The sequence below is a fragment of the Tursiops truncatus genome, chromosome 15 (assembly GCF_011762595.2).
Source record: "Tursiops truncatus isolate mTurTru1 chromosome 15, mTurTru1.mat.Y, whole genome shotgun sequence".
Lineage (NCBI taxonomy): Eukaryota > Metazoa > Chordata > Mammalia > Artiodactyla > Delphinidae > Tursiops > Tursiops truncatus.
In genome coordinates this window covers 75,655,937-75,675,352 of record NC_047048.1, presented here as the reverse complement: position 1 = coordinate 75,675,352, position 19,416 = coordinate 75,655,937, and the positions used below count along the sequence as shown (strand labels likewise).

General features: G+C 54.1%; 1 protein-coding gene and 1 pseudogene across 4 annotated transcripts in view; one reads left to right on the top strand and one right to left on the bottom strand.

Moving 5' to 3' along the window:
• Positions 1-5,341: 5,341 nt before the first annotated feature.
• BCAS4 (breast carcinoma amplified sequence 4) overlaps positions 5,342-19,416 on the bottom strand; it is a 60,248-nt gene continuing 46,173 nt past the window's right edge. For 3 of the 4 annotated variants that reach the window (XM_019944025.3, XM_019944023.3, XM_019944020.3), the window contains one exon: positions 5,342-5,917. In XM_019944025.3, the coding sequence (XP_019799584.1) occupies positions 5,795-5,917 (123 nt within the window). In that variant the 3' untranslated portion in view covers positions 5,342-5,794. The remainder of the gene's footprint in view (positions 5,918-19,416) is intronic. The other variant, XM_033839795.2, reaches the window with a different exon arrangement.
• LOC117308127 (ferritin heavy chain pseudogene) lies at positions 13,375-14,064 on the top strand (annotated as a pseudogene).

Below are 19,416 nucleotides of genomic sequence, written 5' to 3'. Positions count from 1 at the left end.
AGTCGGCTCCATACTCCTTCCTCCACCTCAGCAGCCCAGGCAGCCAGCAAAGCACACTCCCCAGAAGTCCCCGCAAAGAAGGCAGAAATAAGCCTCAGACCGCTGCCCCTCCCCAGCGGCTTGCAAGCCTAAAGTGCATCCAGCTGGTGCTTACCGATAAGAATTCTGATGCTTTAAATCTACAGCGAGCACACAGGCCTCACAGAGGAAATTCTGTGACAGCTGCTCCGAGTCAGAATTGCTTTGAATTCTTTCAAACCCAAAGATGGTTGTGCTCTTGACCATAAGACAAAGCGGGGGGCTTCCCTGGTGGTGCAGTGGTTAAGAATCCACCTGCCAATGCAGGGGACACGGGTTCGAACCCTGCTCAGGGAAGATCTCACATGCCACGGAGCAACTAAGCCCGTGCGCCACAACTACTGAGCCTGCGCTCTAGAGCCTGCGAGCCACAACTACTGAGCCTGCGTGCTGCCACTACTGAAGCCCACGCACCTAGAGCCCGTGCTCCGTGACAAGAGAAGCCACCGCAATGAGAAGCCCGCACACCGCATGGAAGAGGAGTCCCCGCTCGCCACAACCAGAGAAAGCCCGTGCGCAGCGACGGAGACCCAACACAGCCAAAAATAAAAATAAATAAAATAAATAAATTTATTTTTTAAAAAAAGACAAAGCAGGATTTTGCTTTAAGATGGGAAGGAAATGCCTTGATGCCTCCAGGTGCCTGGGTCAACAGGTCATCTCGAGAGAACCGGTAATCCTGGAACAAGACCGCTTTGGGGGTGTCTGCCTAGCTTCTAACCTCTTCTCTGAGAACTCCCCTTTCCACCCCAAGAAGGAGAGCTTTTATCATGAAGGGATGTTGGATTTTGTCAAGTGCTTTCTTCTGCATCTCTTGAGATGACCATGTGGGTTTTTTCCTTTTATTAATCCAAGTGTGTTGCACTGATTGATTTTAAGGTGTTAAACCAACCTTGCGTTCCTAGGAGAGAGCCCACTTGGCCATGGTGTGTAATCCTTTTTATATATTTCTGGATTCAGTCTGCTGCTATTTTGTTGAGGACTTCTGCAAATGCAAATACCTGTGGGGCCAGGCAATAAAGAAATCAGTGAGATAACTTAGATACAAGAGAGACCCGGAGGGTGCGGCCCTGCTAAAGGGACTCAGCTGTGGCTCGTTCTTGCAAGAATATGAGCCCCATATTGCCTTATTTTCGTTTTTGAAGAGAAGCTGGAAATCCAGTTCTTAATGTGAACTGCCCTGATTTTTAATTGCTGGCAACTGATTTTAATTGAATTTTTTGAATAGGGAAACACCAAAATACCAAAAGTTTAAAATAAAATGGAAAGTCCACTTCTCACCCACAGTAGATATTCACCATTCTCAAATATTTGTTTATCCTCCCAGAGAAGTTGAATGCTTTTCTTTCTCACACAGATGGTAGCATATTAGGTACCTTTTCCTCCACTTTGGCTTTTGTGATATCTCCATACCAAGTCACAAAGAACTCTCAATCCATTTTTACATCTTCATAGGATTCCACCCATGCATGCATGTGTGGAGGTACTGTAACTGAACCAATCCCTAACTGATGGATACTTAGGTTCTTTCCAATCTTTTGCTATTTCAATGAGCAGTGAATAAACTTTTGCATTTATTGTTTCTCTTGTGTGTGTATATATATTGGGAGGCTAGATCCCTAGGGGCGGAATTGGGCCCTAGGGGTCTAAGGGTATATACATTTCTAATTTTGATAGGTACTGCCCATGGACCTCCATGAGAATCATGTCCCACCACCAACGTATGAGAATGCACATTTCTTCAAAATTTCACCAACAGTGTCATCAAAAACGTTTTATTTTTGCCTGCATAAGTGAAAACTAATTTCAATATTCTTTATACTTACAGATTGAGGTTGAGTATCTTTTCATATCTTTAAAATGACTTTTGCATTTTCTTTTCTGTGAAATACCTATTCCTAACCTTTGCCATTTTTCTGGGGGTTTTCCTCTTATTTATTTGTAAGAGATGTTTATATATTAGGGAGATTACCCCTTTGTAATACAAGCTGCAAATATATTTTCCCAGTTTGTCCTTTGTCTTTTTGGTCATTTGTCTTTTGAATTTGCTTAGGATTTTGTCGTTCTGTTTTAAGATTTTTTTTTGGTTGAATTTTCTGTTTGTTTTTGCCATGCAGAGGATTTTAAATTTTTTAATATAATCCAATTCTTCATCTTTTATGGCTTCTGGATTTTTTTTTTATGACTCTCCAATGTTTCTGCCTCCTTATTCTATAAATTCATTTTACACATTTAACTCCTCCTTAATCCATTTGGAATTTTGGAACCGTTCCTGGTGTACAGAATGAGGTATGGAACTCGCTTTATTTTTTCCAGATGGTTACCCAGTTGTCTCAACATGAAAATCATTTTAAAACAGTTCAGGGCAAACCATACAGTTCTGCCAGCCTGTGGGCCACCGTCTTGAAACCTCTTACTTTGAACAGACGTGAAGTTCACATCCACGGGGCAAGTGGGAATGATCGACCAAAGGGCCTTGCTCTTATGAAGACTAGCAATGGCCTATACCCTGGTGCCCCTGTCCAAAAACAGCCACCAATGAAAGAAAAAGAGAAAGAAAACGATCACCCTTTCGTAGGCTGCAAAGTGACCCTTGCCGTGGGCTTTGGGTTTGACCCTCTCAAGTCAGCGTCAAGGCTTTCGCTGATTTGCTAGGAGACACATCTGACACTTGCTCTAACGGGGGACACCCATCAGGTCACCTGGCACCAGGACAGAGCACCAGCAGCTCAGAGGACTGAGGTCAGGAATTCCTGGCAGGCTCTGTGTCCTGGCTTTCCCTCCCCTTAAGTGTCTCCAAGTGTCCCTGAAAGTTCATTGTTTGGCACTGCAACTCCAGGAAACTTGGAAAGGCCAGTTCTAGCTCATTAGTCACCTTTTCCCCATAGATATTGTCATACAACCTTACCCCTCCTCACTGCCTTGTGGGGGGGTATCCCCAAAAGAGTCCCAGGACAGCAAAACCAGAGGGTGCGAGTTGGACTCTGGCAGCTCTCACTCTCCCGTGACTCGTTCTTACTCTGAAATGTAAGGCAGTTCTGAAGCCACTCCCTGCTGAGGCTCTTGGATGCCACGAGCCAACTGAGAAACGCAGGACAGTGGGCCTTTCCCCCACCCAGCCTGGTCACCATCACAGCCACCTGTTACCCAGTGCCCTTCGCCGGGCCCTGACACAGGTCATCTCATTTCCTCCTCAGTACACCCCAACAGGCAGGTGCCATTATTCTCTGTCTCTTACTGTGGAAGATCTTACTGAGGCTAGTCTCAGAGAAGGTAAGCAACTAACCCAGGGCCACACAGCTGAGATGTGCAGGAGATGATGGCGCTGCCCAGGCAGGCTGACCTCACAGCCTATAAGCTCTTAGTCACGGTCCTGTGGGTCTCTATTTTAGGACACCTCTGTTGCTGTGGCTTAATCCTGTGACATTCCCCTTCACCTCTCCCAGACCCTTGGTTCGGCCTCTGGAAGGAGAAAGAAGCCTGGGCATCTTCAGCAATCAACATATACCCGGTTTTCCAGAAACTGCTGTCCTCACCACCTGTCTGAAAAAGGAACTTTCCATTGAATCTCTGCTCTCCCTGAGCAGACCAGGGCACGGGGAAGATCTAAGCTTCCTTCGTTAAAAACAGTCCCTATCAATACATCACGGCCACGACAATGAACGGTCAGTAGCCACTGGGATGCCGCCACAGGCTCAGTGTCCGCCGGGGGAGCCAGGGACAAAGCTGACACGCCGAGTATACACACGCCACTCCGCCTCCAGTTACAAGGTACAGAAGCCGGCGACACCAGCACCATCTATGCTGTGAGATGTCAGGGTAGTGTTAGTTTGGATGGGGGTGGGGCACTGGCTGGAAGGGAGCACAAGGGGGCTTCTGGGTGCTGATCATGCTTGTGTGTTTCTAGATCAGGGTGAGGGTTAAGCAGATGTGTTCAGTGTGTGAAAATTCAGTGACCCATACACTTAGGTGCACCTTTCCGCCTGTAAACTTTACTTCAATAATTTAAAATAACGTCTTGACATTTTTAAATAAAGAATTATGTTTACTTTACAACAATTATCTCCGCAAAACGCTGGCTGTACTTGAAACAAGGGGTTCACTTATATCTTTTAGTTCAAAAAATTGTCCTAAGGAACTGCCCTGGTGGCGCAGTGGTTAAGAATCCGCCTGCCAATGCAGGAGACACGGATTCGAGCCCTGGTCCGGGAAGATCCCACATGCTGCGGAGCAACTAAGCCCGTGCGCCACAGCTACTGAGCCTGTGCTCTAGAGCCCGCGAGCCACAACTACTGAGCCTGTGTGCCACGGCTACTGAAGCCCGCACGGCTAGAGCCCGTGCTCTGCAACAAGAGAAGCCATCACAATGAGAAACCTGTGCACCACAATGAAGAGTAGCCTCTGCTCGCCACATCCAGAGAAAAGCCCACGTGCAGCAACGAAGACACAACACAGCCAAAAATAAAATAAATAAAATAAAAAAAAAAAAGAAAAGCCAAGTGATTTGCTTATTAAAAAAAAAAGAATCCTCCTGCTAATGCAGGAGACATGGGTTCGAGCCCTGGTCCGGGAAGATCCCACATGCCATGTAGCAACTAAGCCCATGCGCCACAACTACTGAGCCTGCGCTCTAGAGCCCACGAGCCACAACTACTGAGCCCGCGTGCCACAACTACTGAGGCCCGCACGCCTAGAGGCCGTGCTCTGCAACAAGAGAAGCCACCGCAATGAGAAGCCCCTGCACCGCAACGAAGAGTAGCACCCGCTCACCGCAACTAGAGAAAGCCCGTGGGCAGCAACGAAGACCCAAAGCAGCCAAAAATAAATAAAAGTTAAAAAAATTGTTCTAAAATTGGCAAGACTCAACTCTTTTTTTTGCTTTGCTACCACTATCTCACTAGATTCATGATGTCAGATTTCCTTGAAATTCAAATGCTGGTCTGCAATACAGGGGTGTGTGCGTGTGTGTGTGTGTGTGTGTGTGTGTGTGTGTGTGTTCTTGGCTCTGGGAGGGATTCCAGAAACTAGAAATATCCATCACCAAAGTGAGGAATCCAACATTTCAGAACAATAGCAGGAAACTCATCTACATGAGAAGAAATTAAAGCAAACACACCTTGGAGGACTCCAGGGAATCTGAATGATCTCTGCATTCTGCTGGGAATCTGAAGGCCAGCTGCACCCTCCCCTCAGGCGAGGGGCTTCATCATAAGCAGATTCTGAGCATCAGGCTTGAGCCGGCGGCAGGAGCACCCATCAGGGAAACATTTACATCCAGGCGACCTGGACACGTTTATTCAGACGGTTCACAGGGCCAGTGGGCACTGGGGTTCACACAAACCGGCCGACACGTATGGACCTGGAGCCACGCACCCTGGGAGCACCGCGCGAGCCCCTCACAACCTCTGTGCACAGCCCTTCCAAGGCAAAGGGAAACCCAAGGCCCCACAGCCCATCCCCCTGGGTGACCACCTTGTCCAGAACACCAGGCAGGACAAACGCCGGTGGAGAAGGCCTTCTCCAGCTCATCTCTGAGGCACTGCCCACCTGTGGGTTCTAAATGCTTCTCCAAACCCTGTGGGCCCATGTGAAGCAAGGGGGAAAATTCAGAAAACGCATCCACAACAATAAAACAAAACAAAACAAAACAAAACGAACAATCTGCGCGGCACACAGATTTCACTTCCCGATGTCCCTGACGGCAGGACCGCAGGGCTCACAGACGCCTTTGGCAGCTGGGGGCTCGGCGCGTTGCCTCCCCGGCGTCCACAGGAAAATAGTCCTCGGTTCTGTACAACGCGGGCAGCTCGAAGGTCGGGGCCGCCGGCGTCCACAGCTTCTGGAATGACAGAAAACCAGGTGCCCCATCAGCCTCGTGAAGCCACTTGTTCTGAGACCCAAGAACTCCACTTGCAGGAGTTCATCCTGCAGGGAGAATAGCCCAGTTGACCAAAGACTCCATGATTCTTTGGTGACACTGCCTGTGGCAGCCAAAGCCGGCCCATTTGGAACGTGGTGGGGAGCTAGGTCGGCAGGGCTGTCCGCGTCCACGGGGCCCTCTGCAGCATTAGAGAGAACCGGGCTCTGAGGAGGGATGACTGAGAAAGCCAGGTGTACCTCGTGCCACCGCGTGCCAGGAAGGGCCTCGAGCCGAGACAGCACCGTGGGCCAGGCCCTGGGAAAGCTGGGGTCGGGCCGATGCTTCTTTGAATGTGCGCCCATCTGTGCTGCCCGAAGGCTGGGCCACACGCATGTGTTACTTTGTTTTTTTTAATTGAACCATTTTAAGAAGTGCTTACTTATTTCTGGTGTGGATTTTTGCTGCAGGGAGGTTAGGGAGGGGAGATTTTGCATCAAGCAACCCTCCTCAAGCTCTAGTAACCCTGCGGGTTACCCAGGCATCTCAAGGTCAAACCAGTTTTACAGAGGATGGCCTCAAACAGTGCTTCTCAAATGTGACTGCACAGGGAACCTCCTGGGAGACTTATGGAATGCTTATGCCCAGGCTCCGCCCCCAGAGTCTGATGTCGTTGGTCTGGGGTGTGGCCTGGGCATCGGGGTATTTCAAAGCTCTCAGGTGATTCTCACGTAGAGCCAGGGCCGATCCCAATAACTGTGACCTGCTCAGAGGAGGGAGGGTCTGCTAGGCTCCGGGGCGGAACAGCTGGGAGATGGGCAGGAGTGTGGGGCTCCAGGGGTGCAGAGGGAGGAGGGCTCTGCACGTCTCCACCTGGGGTCCCTCTCACCACCCTTCCGCCCTCCCCCCGCAGCTCCGTCTACTGTTTGGTCTCCAGGCCACCTCTGCCCGCTCAGCCCAGAGCAAGCTCTGCCCCAGCCTTCAGCTGCAGTCACAGGTGCCAGCGCACAGGTGTGTGGCTCCAGCCCGTAGTTAATAACAGCTCCCCCAAAGCCCAGCCCGTCCACGAGCTCTGCGCTGCACTGGGTTTGTACTTACCCACCCCCATGCTTCTTCCCCACGGTGACACCGTGACCATCCCCCCTTTCGTGGGTGGTCGGGGGAGACTACACGCCGGGAGGTGCCTTACCCACCTCCCACCTGTCCGAGTATCTGTCCACTCAACCACTACCTCATTGAATGCCCAGGGCTGGCCGAGGGCACAGCTGTGAAGTAGACGCATCCCCAGCCATCAGGGGCCTTCCTCTCTATCTGGAGACAAAGGAACCAACAGGAAAACACCACCAGCGTGCGCTGAAGCACCAAGGCCCCTGGAACCCAGAGGAGGCCCATCTCATCCCGGAGGGATCAGGAGGTATTCAGAGGGTGAGCACCTAGGACCCCAACCCCCGGCCGGAGGGGCTGCGTGGAGGGGTAGCCGGAGGTGCGGTGGTCCAGGCTGTGGACACCCTGTGCACAGTGCGGAGTGGTGTGGTGGGCCGCGGGCACTGAGGCAGCTCAGTCTGGAGTCAGGCCGGGTCAGAGTGTAGACAGGGATGCTGCTGCAAAGCAGGGCCGGATGATGTGGGCTCCTGGAGGCTGAGCTAAGAACTTTATCCTAAGAGACCAGGGACAGGGAGAGAGGGAGAGAGGGAGAGAGGGAGGGAGGGAGAGAGGGAGGGAGGGAGGGAGGGAGGGAGGGAGGGAGAGGGGGAGAGAGAGAGAGAGAGAGAGAGAGAGAGAGAGAGAGAGAGAGAGAGAGAGAGAGAGAGAGAGAGAGTGTGTGTGTGTGTGTGTGTGTGTGTGTGTGTGTGTGATAAGTGTTTTAGAAAGAGCAGAGACTAGACTGTAGGGGAAACGGGACCAGAGTGGAAGCTGTTGCAGGTAGGCATCCCTTCAAGGTGAGAGTGGCTGGATTTGGGGTGAGAGTGAACAGATTCTAATGTCTGAGCCCCGAAGCCCTGAGCTACCGCACCCCCCAGCCCTCTCTCTGCTGCAAAAGGAAACCACAAAAGGGCTTCAGATAAGGTGGACCACACTCGGGCCCTCAGGTGCCTGGGGACCGCTTACCTCCCTGAGTCTCCACGCACATCTGGAAGGCCAGGACGAACAATTCACCTTGGCCAAGGGTCTGCCTCCCAAAAGGGCACAGGGAACATTGAACCAGTCGGCCCCGGGTCAGCCACTCGGCTCAGCCCGCTTGGGGGATACTTGGGACGCGTTTGTCCCCCCTTCTCCCAGCACCTTCCCGGGGCTGCCACCCACCCCTGTGGGCTGGACTTGAGTCCTCTGACAGCGCTGTGACCAAAGCACAACGGGGAAACGAGCCCCAAGATGCATCTCACAGCCTGAGGGATGCAGTCTGTGGATAAGCCATCGTTTTAGAATATCCTCACCCAGTTCCTCCTGAGAACTGGCCCTTGTAGTATCTAGAAAATGCAAGATTCAAGTAATGACAGTTCAAAGACCAGCTCCCTTGTCCTGACACAAGGCTTGGGGGCCAAAGCACATTGGTGATCCTGAAAAGACAGGTTCCTTTCTCTCCTGCTCTCAGGACCCAGGCAAGGCCTCACGGGTCCCAAGGGTGAGTGGCCAGGCCGGGCCAGAGCCAGTGTCCCTCTCCTGGAGATCCTGGGCCTCTGGACTCCCTGTTCTTTGTCAAATGGTTCTTCCAACAGGGATGGGGCTTCTGCCTCCTCCCTGAAGGAGACAGCCTTCCGAAAAAGGAGAAAATCAATATAATTACGAAGGAACCAAGGAGAAGTAATCCTAAGAGACTCCTTAGCAGCTTTGGATATAATCGTATCTTGAGTTCCAGCGAGATCTAATGCAAGCAGTGGTGGCGTCTTTGCTGGTGATGGAGTGGAAACGTCCTTCCCGCACTCAGAAAGCAAGGAGAAGGGGGACGCAGGGAGAGGTGAGCCTTGTGCCAGCGCCCAGCCAGGCGGCACTGTGGTTATTAGACAGCAGCTACGCGTGCTCGCCAGGACCCCACAGGGGCCCAGGAGAATGAGCCATTCCAAATGAGCTTGCTCCTTTTCAAAGGGGCCCCCAGCCGGGAAGGTGGCGAGGAAGGCCGCAGAGAGGCTGGTGCAGCTCTATGCTGGCCCTGGACCAAGCCCCTGCCAACATCTTGGGGCACGTGGAAAATCTGTGGGAAAGTGACTCACAGCTCATTGGAGATCTGGGCCTGCAGTCAGCCAGGAAGGGGGGCCCTGAGCTGAGCCAGGGGGCTCCGAAAGGGGCCACTTCAGCCCCAAATGCTGCTCTTGGAGAGTGGGTGGGCATGGGAAGGGCGTGGGATGTTATCTCGGCCTGTGCAGCCTCCACGTCCCATTCTGGTATCAGCATCTTGGCCGTCTTGTGGAATCACTGCTGCCAGCTCCCCAGCGGAGCTGCTCTGCCCACCTCCACAGCTGAAGGATGAGTGAGAGGAGGCCTGACCCACCTGGGCCGTGATTGGTCCAGGAGTGAGCAGGTGACCCCAGCTCACCCAATGAGAATCAGCCTTGGGACTCTGGCTCTTGGGACAGGGCTGCTTCCTGCCCCCGTCCCCCCTTCCCAGGTCCCAGTGAGGACGGGCCCGTGAGCCTGGCAGTCACTTCTGACACACTGAGGGGCCTGCCTGAGAGTGAAGCCAACACAAGGAAGCCGAGTTGGGAGGGGAAGCAACAGAGTCCTGACAGTATCATTTGAGCACCTGAATCGAATTTTGCCCGAGGTTAGTGTCACCTTGGGACCTGTCCTGTTCTTGAGACCACGGGATTCTCTTCTTTGCTTAAGCCAAGGTGACCTGGGCTCTTGTCACCTGCAACCAAGCCTCCTGCCTAAAGCAAAGAGTAAATCCACAGTAGTGCGGACGAGCGCTTGGAAACCAGCGGCGGAATCGGCAGATAAGGGCCGGCGTGTGAGGCTAAAAGCAGCCCGAGGCCCCAGATGCTGTCAGGGTAAAGCAGGACCACACACCGGAGGCCAGGCCCCAGTCGCAAGCACCCCGGACGCCAAGGAAACCCAGCCCTCTCACACCCAGGATGACCTGCAACAGGAGGAGTTGTCCCCATCTCAGAGGTCACAGGGGCCAGGGAACCACAGAGCCGGGGTCCACTCAGGCCTCTCTGGCTCCAGGTCCAGCCCCCGCCCATCGCCCTACTGGGCTCCTGCCTCGAGCCCAAATCCTGGAGAATCTCAGAAGGGACTTCAGAGAGCTCCCCCTCTCCCCCCTCACCTGCAGCTGGTACTGAGATTCTGCTCCAGTGGCGGCCAGGTAAGCTAGGAGGACTGTCCAACTCCCTGGCGCTTGCTCCAGGCTCCCACTCTCGCCTGCAGGCGAGAAGGTTCCACCAGCGGGACAGGATGGGAGGCACAGAAACCTGACACCACAGGTCCAGGGCTCCGCTGCCCTCCCTCCCAGTCCCCCATGCCCCCATCAGCCCGAGCTCCCAGCTGGAGGAGGGTCTCTGGAGCTGGGGCGCTGGGCCTGGCATGCTCTCCTGGGTCTACACAGCCTCCCACATCTTCCTCACTTCCACCCCAGACCCCCGAGTTCCCAAACCTGCAGCCCACACACCAGATGCATGTGTGTGCTTGGTCGGCTGCATGGTTTTTAAAAACTGGAATTAACTGCAAACATGTAAAAAGTCAGCAGATTTCTCAGGAAAACCAGACTGCCAGCTAGCTACTCTTGGAAAATCAGATGATCTGGAAGCTCCCGGTGGCTGGGCAGAGGAGCTACGGGTGCTCCCCTGTGGGCCCCAGGGCCCACGGGGCCACGTCACCTTTCTGGAACCTGCCGCTTCCGGTGGTGGGTGCCTCGGGGTTGGCCCTCTGGGCTGTCTGCACCACCAAGCAGCTCCTTTCCTGACAAAGCCCCCAGAGGGCTGTTGAAGCACGTGGCAAGGGGGAGCCTCGGGCCAGCCTGGCTTCAGGGTCTCTCCTCTGAAGCCCCCCAGTCGGATCACTGTCTGCCCACCCACCTCAGGGCCTGTGCCATCTGCCCACTCCTGCCCCCAGAAATCCCGCACGGCTCCTCGTGAGTCCTAGCCCGCCTCGTATCTCCCTCTGGGAAGCCCCAGCTGCATCTTCCTGATCCTGGGCTGCTTTCTCTTTTTTTTTTTAAATTTTACTTATTTATTTTTATACAGCAGGATCTTATTAGTTATCTACTTTATACATATTAGTGTATATATGTCAATCCCAATCTCCCTGGACTGCTTTCTGTTCAGGCCAGGGTCAGCACGCTTGTTCTGCAAAGGGCCAGATGGTAAACATTTGCAAGCCCCACAGTCTCTGTCACAGCTACTCAGCTCTGCCCTCCCAGCACCAAAGCAGCCACAGGCAACGTGGAAAGTAATGGCATGGCTGCGTGCCAATAAAACTTTATTTACAAAGATGGGGGCAGGCCAGACTTGTTTTTTTCAGTTTGCCCCAGAATTAAATCTATCTTCCTAAATAGAACAGGAATGACAAACCCATCTCTGTATCTCCCATGCAAGTGGGCACTAAGTGATAGGTCACCAGACACAGGCTGCAGGATTTAGGCCCAGGCCCACCTTGCTGACTGTCCCCAGGCCGGAGTATTATTTGGTTGGCTGCTCTTGGGTCATCACTGCAACTCCAGCCTGTCCTGGCTAAGCATCCTCCACCTCAAAAGAAAGGCCACACCGCTGTCCCACGTGTGGGCCAGGTTCTGAGGTTCCAAAGTGTGGGTCATCCTCTGGGAGGCTGAGGCCTCAGGCTGACCACGGGTGGAAGCTCAGGTAGCCAGAGACTCACCCTCATCCCCCAGGTTACCAGGCACCTCCAGCCCCAGGGGACTTGGGAGAGGCCCATCCTACTGGGAAAACAACAACTACACTTCCTGTGGCCCAAGTTGCACACATTGTCTCTAACCCTCCAGCACTCCTTCGAGGCAGAGGTTTCTCTTCCCCTTGAGCCTCACTTTCCTTTCTGTAAAATGAGGACAATACCGTCGACTTCATGGAGTCCTGCCTGGGGCACAGCAGTGATGCTGGAGGTGCTGTACCCACCTTGGGACCATGAGGACAAAAGCCACCGGCTAAGGATGGTAGGGCAGTAGCCAGGAGAATCAACTGGCCACTCAGGACTTCTTGTCCCATGAGGGAAAAACACAAACCCTATTTGGTTAAACCACTTCAGTCAGGTTTCTGTTATGCCGCCGAACACAGACTGATGGACACGTGCCATTACTCTCACCATCACTCCAGTTCATAGCAAGTTGCCCAAGGTGGCACAGGTAGTAAATGGGTGGAGCCAGGACTCAGCCCAGGTTGTTTGTATGATGAAATGGAACGATCACCAAAAAAGTGAAAACTTGTAGATCTCGCAATAGTTCCAAAAGGTAAAATGGAGTTCCAAATAACTGACGCATGCATTGCCCCCTGCAGGAGCTCCACTGCCCTTGAGGGGGCGCCGCGCGGTGACTTGCTTCCACAAAGTAGGGCAGGGGGGAGGGGGTGGAGGCGGGAGTGACAGCCTGGTGGAGACACCTGGCAAACACTGCCTCGGCCAGAGGGTCATGGTTAACATCATCAGAGCTACGTCACGCTGACAGCATGTCCCCTGGATCTGATGTGATGAGAAGGTACTTCACCTCTGTGGTCTTCCTCCCCCAAACCCATCACCCCAGTCTAACCACGAGAAAAACATCAGATCAGCTCTAATTGAGGGACAGTGTACAACATACCTAACCAATAATCCTCAGAACTGTCAAGGTCATCAAAAACAAGGAGAGTCTGAGAAGCCGTCATAAACCAGAGGTGGCTAAGGAGACGTGACGACTGAATATAATAGGGAACAGAAAAGGACATTAGGGAAAAACTAGTCCAATCTGAATAAACCGTGGAGGTTAGTTAATAGCCGTGTATCGACGTGGGTCCTTTAGCTGTGACAACGTACCACAGTAAAACAAGATGTTCACAATACAGAAAACTGCGTGAGGGACGTATGGGAACTCTCTGTATTATCACAGCAACTTGTCTCTAATTCTAAAATAAAAGATTCTATTGGGTGGGAGCGGCGTGGAGGGAAGCAGACAGAGAAAAAACATCTCCGTCCATCAGCACAGACCAAGCCCCCGGCCTCTCTCACTTCAACCACAGTGACTGAGTAGTGAGCACTTCCTGAGTGCCCAGCCCGTTGGTGGGCCCTGCAGGCTCCCGGCCCATTCGTGCCCACAGCCGCTGAGAGAGGCAGGTGTCCCTACTCCCATTTTCCAGAAGGGGAAACTGAGGCTCAGAGAGACACTTGCCCAAGATCACCCAACTGGGAACTGGCAGAGCTGAATTCAAACCCAGGCCCACCCTGCCCCAGCACTGAGCCAGGACACAGGTGGCCCTGGGGCTGAGTGGGGCTGGGGGCTGAGCTCTCGCCCAGGACCTGGGATGTCCCTCCAGCGTCTGCTTGCCAACCTTGGGACCCTCGGGAGCGCCCCCTTTAGTCTATTCAGAGCCGCCATCAGCCGCCAGATCGACCTGGAGCTCTACGCCTCCTACGTCTACCTGTCTGTGTGGTACTATTTTCACCGCCATGATGTGGCTTTGAAGAACTTTGCCAAATACTTTCTTCACCAATCTTGTGAGGAGAGGGAACAGGCTGAGAAACTGATGAAGCTGCAGCACCACCGGGGTGGCCGAATCTTCCTTCAGGATATCAGGAAGCCAGACCGTGAGGACTGGGAGAACGGGCTGAATGCAATGGAATGTGCACTACACTTGGAAAAAAGTGTGACTCAGTCACTACTGGAACTGCACCAACTGGCCACGGAGAAAAATGACCCCCATTGGAGTGACTTCATTGAGACGCATTATCTGAATGAGCAGGTGAAATCCATTAAAGAACTGGGTGACCAGGTAACCAACTTGCGCACGATGGGGGCCCCCGAACCTGGCACGGCACAGTATCTCTTAGACAAGCACACCCTGGGAAATAGTGATGATGAGAGCCAAGCCTTAGGCTGGCTTCCCGTAGCCACAGGGGTGGCCTCCCTGGTCCCCAAGCCAGTGCATGCATGTCTGGGTTACCTTTACCTTTTCTGTAAGTTGTACCAAAACACCTACAAGTCCTTTCCTTAGTACCATTCCTTCAAATAAAGTAATTTGGTACCCAGGAAAAAAAAAAAAAAAAGAGTTGCCTGCCAACATGGAAGAACCAGGATGGTTCAAATAAACATCAAGGGCTTCCCTGGTGGCGCAGTGGTTGAGAGTCCACCTGCCGATACAGGGGACACGGGTTCGTGCCCCGGTCCGGGAAGATCCCTCATGCCGCGGAGCGGCTGGGCCCGTGAGCCATGGCCGCTGAGCCTGCGCGTCCGGAGCCTGTGCTCCGCAACGGGAGAGGCCACAGCATTGAGAGGCCCGCGTATCACAAAAAAATAAATAAATAAAATTAAATTAAAAATCAAGTTCCTGTTTCTCTTGAACAATGTAGCTACCTGGCCGCACTGGGCCCATATTCCTGCGGGGTGCGTCCAGCTGGCCCCTCTCCACTGGGCATGTGCTGTCAGGCTTGCCACCGTCCCCGCCAGGCCTGACTCACTTGTCCGCAGCACCTGCCGCGCCCCGCGGGCATCTGAGCCGGCAGCGGCTCCAAGCTCACGTCACCGTGGGGCTGTCGAGGAGCTGGATGCTTCCCATCCATGGCCCAGGCCCCCTGGGGTGGGGACGGCCCGCCTGGGCCGCTGCCGAGACCAGCGGCTGCTGCCCTATACCCGAGGTCCCCTCCAGTGCACTCCAGGGCCCAGGAGGCAGGTATGGCAATGGGGCCGTTTTGTGGAGGGGAAAGCTGGCTCGGAGGGGACAGCGTAGGCCGCGTGCCCAGGGTCACACAGAGTCAAGCGGGCTCCTCTGAGCTCCTGGCACCGGCCCCCACCTCAGCCAGCCCACACGGCCCTCACCGCGGGTCCTGGCCTCCCTCCTCGGCCCCCCTCACAGGCTCTCTGCGCCTCAGACCACGCCTGCCCGTCCTGCCTGCAACGTCTGTGTCTGCTCCAGGGCCCCCAGGCTTCCACCCTGACAGCTGGGAGCAGAGCCCCTCCCATTTCTCTTAAGCAGCCCTGCGTGTCCGCTCCTGCCGGGAGGGCTGGGCTGGCCGGCCTCATGGTGGCTGCACAGGAGCTGCCCTCCTGCCCCTGCCTCTGCCGTCCCGGTCACCTCGGCTGCTGGTGGCAGCGGGAGGCTGCTGCAGCCCTGGCGACAGGAACAGGGCTGGGGGCTCCCAGATGGGGCAGCCCCTACCCAGGGGGACCCCAGCAGCAGGGACAAGCTAGTGTAATCTTGTTAGAGGCGGTGCTGACCCCAGCAGCAGCCCTAGACGGCTTCCAGGTCCCCGTGGATTCGGCTTTTAGCTGGACGAAAAGCTTTAACACGGAAACCAGCAGAGAAGGAGCCCCAGAAGTTCTGCCAAGATACTGGCTACTGAATTCAAACTCATATGGGGTCTAGGAGGAAAGACAGGACACCAGGTAGGCGGAGTCATGGCACAGACCCCTCCAGAACTAGGTCTCTGACCCGGAGTCTGATCTCTCCAACCTTGCCCCTCTGGCCACCGCCCTGGGCCCTCTGCCCTCCCAGCACCATCTCCTGGAGGAGGGAGGTGTCTGACCTGGGCTTTGCTCTCACCACCTGGCCACTGAGTGTAACTGTCTAATCACCGTGGCCTTATGTGTATATTGGGCACCTGCTACATTCCAGAGACTCAAATCTGAAGATCACAAAGGCTCTTTACAGACGAGCAAACTGAGGCTTTCAGGGGTCAGTTGACTCACTGTGGGTCCACCCACTAACCGGAACCTCAGTCAGGTTGCCCAAACCGGCAAGCTGGGGGCCACCCAACTTCCCACGACACATCCAGCCCATCCTCAACCCCCTCTGCTAATTCTTCCCCAATCCCTCTCCCCCTCGCCACTGCCACCCCGTCTCCCAGCCGCTGCTCTTGCCCTCAACTCATTCTCCACGTGGCAGCCTGAGGGGCCGTCGTAAAAAACAAGTCTGATCCTCCAGTAAGTCCCGCACTGTAGTTAGAATAAAATCCAACTCCTCCACGAGGCCTTCAGGCCCTGCCACCGTGGTCCCCAACGCGTGAGCAGTCCTCAGGCGTGTCCTGCTTGGCTTCCACTGGGCTAAGTTTACTAGGACTGTTGTCTGTTTGGTTGTTGGTGTTCTCATACTTTTGAACGAAATGCCATTTCTCTTTAAAAAAAGGATTTCAAGCTTCCCTTTAAAAAAATCTCAAGCTCTGGGCCACTGGAGAGCGATGGGCAACCGGCACTGAGCAGCGGCCCCTCCTTCCAGGAGCTGCGTGCTCTCGCCCGTGCGGTCTCGCTGTGGCCACCTGTCTGCTAGCTGTCTGCCACCTTGGAGCTGGGGGGATCTGACCCCAGACCCACATGATCCAGCCTGATTCTCTAAACTCCGTCCGTCACCTGCCATCACTCACAGCCCTCCAGCCTGGGGCCTTCTTTCTGCTCCTGGATCTCACCAGGGTCTGCGTGACGGGAGACCTTGGCACCCGCTGTCCCCTCAAGGCCTTTCCACAAGGTCTTCCTCTGCTGGTTCCTTCCTTCCTTCAGACTCTCCTAAGGGAGGCCCAGTTTCATCTGTGTCACCTTCCCTCCTTCACGGCAGCACTGTGGAGCCTAGCCTGTTTACCTCTCTCCTCGGTTACCACCCGGCTCCCCACCAGGCCGAGCTCCATCGGGACGGGCATCAAGCCAGTCGTTAGGGCCAGGGCCCCAGCAGCAGCTGGAGCCTGGTGCACAGGAGACACTCAGGCAACGGGAAACGGATGAATCTTCTCACCACCCTGGGCAGAGCAGGAAGGGCCTGGGGGTTGGCCTTTCGCCAAGTCGGGGCCCCGGAGCCTGAGACCAACGATGAAAATCACGTCTCCGGCTGAGGACTCCCGGTCGGACCCATTCTGGAGTCTCGGGGTGGCTCAAGGCTGGTGACCCCACCCTGGCCAGGTCTGTGACCCACATTAAAAATAGAGCACACGTAGGGGCTTCCCTGGTGGTCCAGTGGGTGAGACTCTGTGCTCCCAATGCAGGGGGCCCGGGTTCGATCCCTGGTCGGGGAACTGGATCCCGCATGCACGCCGCAGCGAAGATCCCGTGTGCCGCGACAGAGACCCGATGCAGCCTAAATAAAAAATCATTAAAAATAGATAAATAAATAAAAAGCACACAGGGGACTTCCCTGGCGGTCCAGTGGTTAGAACTCTGCGCTTCCACTGCAGGGGCGCAGGTTCGATCCCTGGTCAGGGAGCTACGATCCCGCACGCCATGTGGCGTGGCCTAAATAAATCAATAAAGCACGCAGTAAAAGCAATGCACTGCCCTGGACGGGAGCCTGGAACAGACCACAGACGAGGAAGAAAAATCCGGTAACATCCAAAGCCTGGTGTTCAGTGAACAGTACTGGACCAATGTGCGGTCTTGGTCTTGACAGCTCTCCAGGTGACGCGAGATGACAGGATATGGGAGACGGGGTAAGGGGGGCACGGAAGCCCTCAGTAGTACTGTCTTTACAAGTTTTCTGCACATCTAAAATTATTCAAAATAAAAGGTCATTTAAAAATAAATAAATAGGGACTTCTCTGGCGGTGCAGTGGATAAGACTCCACGCTCCCAATGCAGGGGGCCCGGGTTGGATCCCTGGTCAGGGAACTAGATCCTGCATGCATTCCATGAGCCGCAACTAATGAGCCCACGTGCCACAACAAAGGAGCCCCCGTGCTGCAACAAAGGAGCCCTGGAGCCACAACTAAGATCCCATGCGATGAAATAAATAAATATTTAAAAAATAATAATAATAAATAAGAAAATAAAACTCATCCACGGCAGCGTATGTGCAGCACTGAAGGGAACAACACAGATAATGAGCTATTAAATAATAATACTAATGTCACTGATAATAATAATAATAATGGCAGCTAAACCTTACATTATCTCAGTCACTGTTCATGACAATCCTATGCAGAGGATAAGACTGTAAATCCCATTTTACAGATGTGGAGACTAAGACGCAGCAAGCTTAAGATCCACTCAAAGCATGACGCTTGCAAGTGACGGGCAGGGCCGGCCTCATGGCTTGGTCTGACGCTCTGCTGTTACCGTCTTGAAATTCTGACAAAGGGGCCCCAGATTCTCATTTTGCTCTGCACCCGCCAATTCTGTAGCGGGTCGTGGTGACAGAGGTGGATTCCAAACAGGGAATGGTGTTCTCCATCCTCAGAAAGGTCACTCGGGATCGGCTCCGTGCACAGCGCGGAGCCAGCGCTCCTGGCTAAGAAAACATCATGGGGCAAAGGGTGGCCGCAGGATCAACGGCAGAGTTTGGGGGGACATCAGTGGATGGCTTTGGCTGGGGCTGGGACTGTCATACTCTTGGCTTAGAGCAGGGAGAGGCAGACCCTCTTCCAGGCCAGGACAACACACCAGCTGCCCATGCCCAGCGGCACGCTCTGCCGGGCGGCCTCCCCGTCACACGGAGATTCTCCACGTTGACGTCCGCGAGCCCAACTAACAGCTGGCCAGGGCCCAGCAGCCGGCGACTGTCACACCAGAGCCGTACATTTCTCACTCTGGTGCTGATTATCAAGAGAATCCTCAAGGTTTCGTTGGCTGACCTCGAAGATGGTTGACTCCACAAAAGGATGTTAGAAATAGCACCGATTAGCTCTGGGAGGCAGAAAGCAAACAGACACAATCGACCCTTCTGTCGGGATCCCAAACACGGGCAGCTGTTCTCCATTAAATAAACAAGCCAACAGGGCAAAAACAGAGGCGTCCACCGGGACCAGCAGGCGTTCAGGAGCCGCCCACGGGCCCACCTCTCGCCCCTGCCCAGAAAGACTCTTCACCCAGGACCGCAGGGACCTGCTTCTGAGGCAACGCCCGGACTGTCACCTGGGCCCCTTCTCTCCCACTCCAGGCATCTGGGTGGCCTCAGGAGCCCTTCCCAATCCACCCTTGACTCAGACTCCGGTGCCCTCAGAGCTCCAGCCTGGTCTCAGCCCCAGCCCGTCCTTTGCCACCGGGTGGCCCATGAGCCTTGGACGGTTACCGTCACTGCACCAATCCCATCTCTGCAGCCCCAGGGGCCCGGGCACTGATTTCACGAAGCCCCTTCACAGGAACTCACCTCATGCGCTGTCCTGGTCGGACCAGGACGTTTCATCCATTGGGCCCCCTGAGCGTGGAAAGGGGTGGTTTCCAAAGTCTGGGAAATAACGTTTGAGAGCGAGAGAAAGGAAAAGAGGGAGAGACAGAGAGAGCCTGGTGGAAACAGAGATTAAGGTAATTAGAGCAGGAAAAGGAGACACAGACAAAGGGAGGTAGAGGCAGAAACAAACGACCAACAAACAAAACCCAAGAGAGAAAAATATAAAAGAGAGAGAACTGAAATCGATAGAGATGTGGAAACCAG